Here is a 6,232-nt window from a genome sequence, read left to right as displayed (position 1 = left end):
GCAGTTCTTCAATATCTGTCTGCCATTGTCGGATCCCACGGGTTCTCTCTTTACTATACTGGATGCAGTGTAACGGGGAGAAAACCCGTTGGTCCTGACGATGTTTGTCAGCATAATTTTACGTGTTATCAGGACTGGTATCAAACGTCCACATTGTATTTAATGGACGCAGTATGTACTCCAGACTAATCAAAACAGAACACCTACACGATAATAAACTCACGAGGTATTTACTACATGTAGTTGTGGGAGGGTTTGTGTTTACGGCTTTATACGAGGGGAAGGGATGTCATCGATGAATGTTAGGTTATTTGGTCCTCCAGGGAAAAAAATCCTAGCTCCACCCTTGAGAATAATTTAAGTAGTTTGAACGATTTCACCAACCATTTGTACGTTTTGGTACACTAACTATATAAATATCATGTGCAGTCTATTAATCATTGTACGTTAAGATAAGAATTGTGAAAATAATGAACAGTCTGATCAATCCTATGAAGAATACGAAATATTGAGTAGGGCAAACCCGGCCGCGGACCCCTGAAAAAACCAGAGATGGGATCAGGTGTCAATCTAAAAGGTTAAAATGTTTGTTCAATTCAATGTATCGTTCTGCTGTTTTGAAAGTCGTTGGTGATATCAATGTAAAAACTCATTTGTACAATTTGATAACAAGTGCAATTTAATAATATGTCCACGTGTCTTTAGAGCAAAATTACAGTTTGCATCCTATAGCTTGAACGGATTTGGGCCGGGTTTTTCTTCCTCAGGTAAACACGGGTTAACTATATTGATAACTGTGTTTTTAAAAAGGCCATACTTCGCATTTGTCAGTTAGAATTAATTTGGATTGGATGGAGGTGCGTACATAAACAATAATGAAAATAATTAAAATAAAAAAAGAATATGACAGCAACGATCGAGTGAAAGCTCTAGAATTAAAATATCTGATTGCAACTTGTGAAAAACAGATCAGAGACCGAGGTAACATTCTGCATGTCTTATATTCTGAGGACTTGGATGGAAAATTTACAATAAAAGTCATTATTTCATATAATGTATTGGTCTACACCGGAACAATAATCATCGGAAAATCTTTTATTTCTAGTGGCACGAAGGTATTGTCGTACGGAACTCCTCGGACATTATCTATTTCCAGTTTTCATAACTGCTTTCATAACGGTAAGGACAAACATGTCAAACCTTTCACGGCTTCTGAGGTCATCTATTTTAACAAGATGTCACTGGAATTTTGTTCGGAATTCAAGCTCTGGAAACAACGACCAGCCAGAATTTATTCCTGTGCCGGAATACGCTGACCGACACGGAGAAGCCATGAAAGTGAGGAAAGCGAGATTGCTCTACCAAAGTAGAAAGAGAGGAATGCTGGAGAATGGACTTCTGTTAAGTACGTTTGCTTCTAAATACTTGAAAGGAATGACAGAAGAACAAGTTGAGCTATATGATAAACTGATAAACAAACCAAGTAATGACTGGGAAATTTACTACTGGGCGACAGGGAACAAGCCCACACCCGAGGAATATCAGAGTGAAATAATGGTCATGCTTCAGGAACATGCTAGAAACGAAGACCAGGACAGTAGAATTACACAACCTCCTCTGTAGAATTGATCTGACACCAAAGAGTGATTTCTAGTTTTACAGGAAAAACTTATCTTATCCAAGCCTCAATACATTTGTAAACTGGTACTGTACGTACACAAACTCACATGTGCAAACTGGTACACAAACTCACATGTGAGTGTAATGTGAAAGTCTGGTGTTTTTTTTTTATTATTGTTGAACGAATATGTTGATTTGAATTAAACTGATTTATGTTACTAGATTAATTCCTTTATTTTGGTTCTCTTTATGCAACGTGATAATTCAATCGGGATCGACATCCTATACATCGAACAGGGTAAAAGTAGTATTCTGTTCTGGAGCTCTGACATCGTGAGTGCGTTCGAGACCGCTGTTTTTTCCATCAAATTTAGTCAATTCAAATAATGCCCAAGGGTAGGGCGAAGTGTTGATACTTTTATTAACAGTTAATTTGAACTGCGCAAACATTGCAGAAAACAAATTTCATAACCCATGTTTATGCATTATTATTATTATTTTTTTTTTTTTTACAATATCTGCAGCTTTTATCTCCTGTTTAACAAAGCAAATAAAGACGATCTTCTATATTTTTTCCCCTTAAAAACACTTTTCGAAGTATATTTTAGATCTGTATAAGTTGCTTTTAAAAGTAACAGCTGAAAATCACCCGATCCTGAAGTGATTTCATATAAATTTTGGTAATAATTTCCATATCTGAACGGTGGTAAAGGGAAATATAGTCTAAGATGGTAAACGCTTAAAATGAACCGTTGTTTGAGAATGCGATGCGTTATTTATTAATCTAATTTCAAAAGCAGTTTAAAAAAAGAACAGATAAAACCTATCGTTACAGAGACTGAGGCAGTCGTTAACCGTTAACCCTTTGGCTTGATGGTGTATAGAACACAGGACTGGCGTGCCTGAGCCCTCAGTAAAGACATGTACTAGTCTCTGTTACTATATTGTTTAACAATGCCGCAAAATAGGTCGCGGAGTTACTTCATGGAATCTTTAACTGCCTTTATGAGATTTACAGAGATAATATTTACTTTGCGCGCGAACACACACACGCACATCAGTTCTGAATTTGTTCATAGCCGCAAAAGAAATTAAGGACCGAAAAAAATATGTCTCTAGTATCTGGAGTGCTATAGCGGTCATACAATTTCTATTATAATACCCACCTATGTCATTTCATTTCCAAATGCTGAGATGGATGTCCTGTTCTGATGAAGGAGATGAGTCGTATACATGAAGGCTAAGCCTGCTGCCCAACCCCATTTTATTAAATGAATATTGTAAACTTTCATATAAAAGTACAGACGTCGTTTGTCCTATGTTTTGCTAGTTTTAGAATCAATTACATAATTTTTACTTTTTCCGGTGTAGTAGTATATTGTCACATTCGGGGGCGGATCCAGGAATCGCGGTTACGGGGAGCGCCACCTTATGAGGCAGGGGGTCTGGGGGCCGCCTTGGTGGGGACCCAGGAGGCAAAGCCCCCGCCCCCGGACACTCCTGGATTTTACAGATTTTGTAGGGCTTGAAATATGTCTCCTATTTAGTCATTTGTATTATTTTCTATCATTTTTGATAAGGTGAAATTAATAAAATGACGCAAATTTTTAAGGGTTTTTAGAAAAAATTAAGTTATCCCAATAAAGTAATTCAAGAAATCAAAAGATTTTGTCGTGTATTTCTCCAGGAGTGGAAGAAATTATTGCTTCTTTTATCGTTAAGTACATTTTTCTAAACACGATACCATGATTTACCTTAAATTTGAAAAATTTAGGGAGGGGGGGGGGGGGGGCGGCTGCGCCCCCCCCCCCCTTAAATCAACCACTGACATTTATAGTCACATTGTACTAAAAAATTTGAAATGTACCTAAAGTACCAATTCATAGGGAATAACTCTCTGCTTTTTAGCTCACCTGAGCTGAAAGCTCAAGTGAGCTTTTCTGATCACCGTATTCTGTCCGTCCGTCTGTCCGTCCGTCGGTCCGTCTGTAAACTTTTCACATTTTCAACTTCTTCTCAACAACCACTGGGCCAATTTCAACCAAAGTTGGCACAAAACATCCTTAGGTAAAGGGAATTCTAAATTGTTAAAATAAAGGGCCAGGCCACCTTCCAAGGGGAGATAATCAAGAAAAGGTAAAAATAGGGTAGGGCCATTAAAAAATCTTCTTCCCAAGAACCACTGAGCCAGAAAAGCTGAGATTTATATGAAAGCTTCCTGATATAGTGCAGATTATAAATTGTTAAAATCATGGTCCCCGGGGGTCGGATGGGGCCACAATAGGGGGTCAAAGTTTTACATACAAATATATAGGAAAAATCTTTAAAAATCTTCTTCCCAAGAACCACTGAGCCAGAAAAGCTGAGATTTATATGAAAGCTTCCTGATATAGTACAGATTCTAAATTGTTAAAATCATGGCCCCCGGGGATCGGATGGGGCCACAATAGGGGGTCAAAGTTTTACATACAAATATATAGGAAAAATCTTTAAAAATCTTCTTCCCAAGAACCACTGAGCCAGAAAAGCTGAGATTTATATGAAAGCTTCCTGATATAGTACAGATTCTAAATTGTTAAAATCATGGCCCCCGGGGATCGGATGGGGCCACAATAGGGGGTCAAAGTTTGTTTTTGTTTTTTTTGTTTTTTGTTTTTTTTTTCGTTTTTTGTTTTTTGGGTTTTTTTTTTATATAGTGCAGATTCAAGTTTGTTAAAATCATGGACTCCGGGGATTGGATGGGGCCTCAAGGGGGTATCAAAGTTTTACATACAAATTTATAGGAAAAATCTTTTAAAATCTTCTTCTCAAGAACCACTGAGCCAGAAAAGCTGAGATTTATATGAATACTTCCTGATATAGTGCAGATTATAAATTGTTAAGATCATGGCTCCCGGGGGTCGGATGGGGCCACAATAGGGGATCAAAGTTTTACATACAAATATATAGGAAAAATCTTTAAAAATCTTCTTCTCAAGAACCATTGGGCCAAAGAAGTTCACATTTACATGAAAGCTTTCTGACATAGTGTAGATTCAAGTTTGCAAAAACCATGGCCTCCAGGGGTAGGTTTGGGGCCATAATAGGGACTACGGTTTTACATGCAAATAGATATGGAAAATCTTCTGATATGGACCAAGGTGACTCAGGTGAGCGATGTGGCCCATGGGCCTCTTGTTTTTTTATTTTGGTCATGTAAGTGGAGAAGAAGCAAATATTTTCGCCGGTGAATTAGTAGAAGTAAATCGAATTTAAAGTAGGCATCAAATTACATAAATAACAGGTCAACACAAACTCAGCAGAGCTTTATATTTGACTGACATATTTCATATCAAAGCACATAGAAAACACATACATGTCGCATGCGCTTATATACAGTACATGTATATTATACAAATCATATTTTGAATTTATTGGCACTTCTATATGGGCGGGTAAGTACTATACTTTAATGGCAACGAAACAGATCATGCACGAATTTACTTAATTACTTTTTTTTTCAGCCTTGCTTTTTCGTCATAATATATGGTCTTTTTAGAAATGCAGGATTTAGATCAAATTAAACCCAAGGATCATCTAAAGTTTATGGATCAGGGCCAGAACGGGTACTACTAAAGAGAGTACGTTAGAGTATACTCTGGTAAAATTTCGTGATTTAATGTAATATTAAATTGTTTTCTTAATTCTTTATTTCTGTGCATATCTATATATGATGACAAAAGTTACAAATACATATAATAATTGTGCACACAAATTTTCTCACTCGCCCTCGCATTCATACCACCTTTCTTACTAGCAATATTAATGATAGGGAAAAGCTTTGGGGGGGGGGGGGGGGGGATTATACATACTACATGTACATGTACAATCTTTGTTTTTGCTTTATAGTTTGTATTGCTTTCTTCAAATAAACTGCCCCACTCTGGCTATTTGGCATCCTGTTAGCTCATTCAAGAATCTGAACATAATAAAAATTTTCAACACAATAATTTGTTTTTAAGTGGTTCAAGGAGACTATTTGAAATCGGGGCTTAGATTTAAATCCGTATAGTGGCTAATTATCGCAATATGTCGGCGAACGAACTATTAGACGCAATTACTATAAGCATAAGAAAGACAAAATGCATATAAATGTATATACTTTGGAAACATGCGATGTGTTCTTTAATATTTGGATTTTTATTATGTTTTCAAACAGTAAAAATTGTATTGTTTAGTCAAGACAATAAGAAAGTTAATGACTGCATTGGAATTCTGAAAGGGTAATTCAGCCAAAATTACAAATTATTATCATTGCATTTTGTATTATTTATTATTAAACATTTATATAAAGGCATAAAATAGTACTAAAACTGAGTTGTTGTTTTTTTTAAATAACTGTATACATAAATACCCAATTACAGACAGATCATATTCAGCCTACTCTCTTTGAAGTGACGTTGTATATTTGAATACTAGTTAAGATGATTCTGCAGAGATACGTCCTTTACACACCGTAAAAGAAATTCACTGAATAGTTTCACTTTCAGAATTGCAAAAAGAACACATATCGTTATCAATTTTCCCAAGTAATACCTTGACGGGTAGAATTTTATGTAGTACTCTAATGTAT

The 6,232-nt window shown here is 36.2% G+C and overlaps 1 protein-coding gene across 1 annotated transcript; it reads left to right on the top strand.

Moving 5' to 3' along the window:
* Positions 1-1,118: 1,118 nt before the first annotated feature.
* Positions 1,119-1,843, top strand: LOC125646115 (succinate dehydrogenase assembly factor 2, mitochondrial). The gene has a single exon (XM_048872269.2). The coding sequence runs from the start codon at positions 1,192-1,194 to the stop codon at positions 1,621-1,623; it is 432 nt and encodes a 143-aa protein (XP_048728226.1). The 5' UTR covers positions 1,119-1,191; the 3' UTR covers positions 1,624-1,843.
* The last annotated feature ends 4,389 nt before the right edge of the window (positions 1,844-6,232 follow it).

The sequence above is a fragment of the Ostrea edulis genome, chromosome 6, assembly GCF_947568905.1.
Source record: "Ostrea edulis chromosome 6, xbOstEdul1.1, whole genome shotgun sequence".
Taxonomy (NCBI): domain Eukaryota; kingdom Metazoa; phylum Mollusca; class Bivalvia; order Ostreida; family Ostreidae; genus Ostrea; species Ostrea edulis.
Note: the sequence above shows the minus strand (reverse complement) of the source record. Positions and strands in the feature narration are given on the sequence as shown.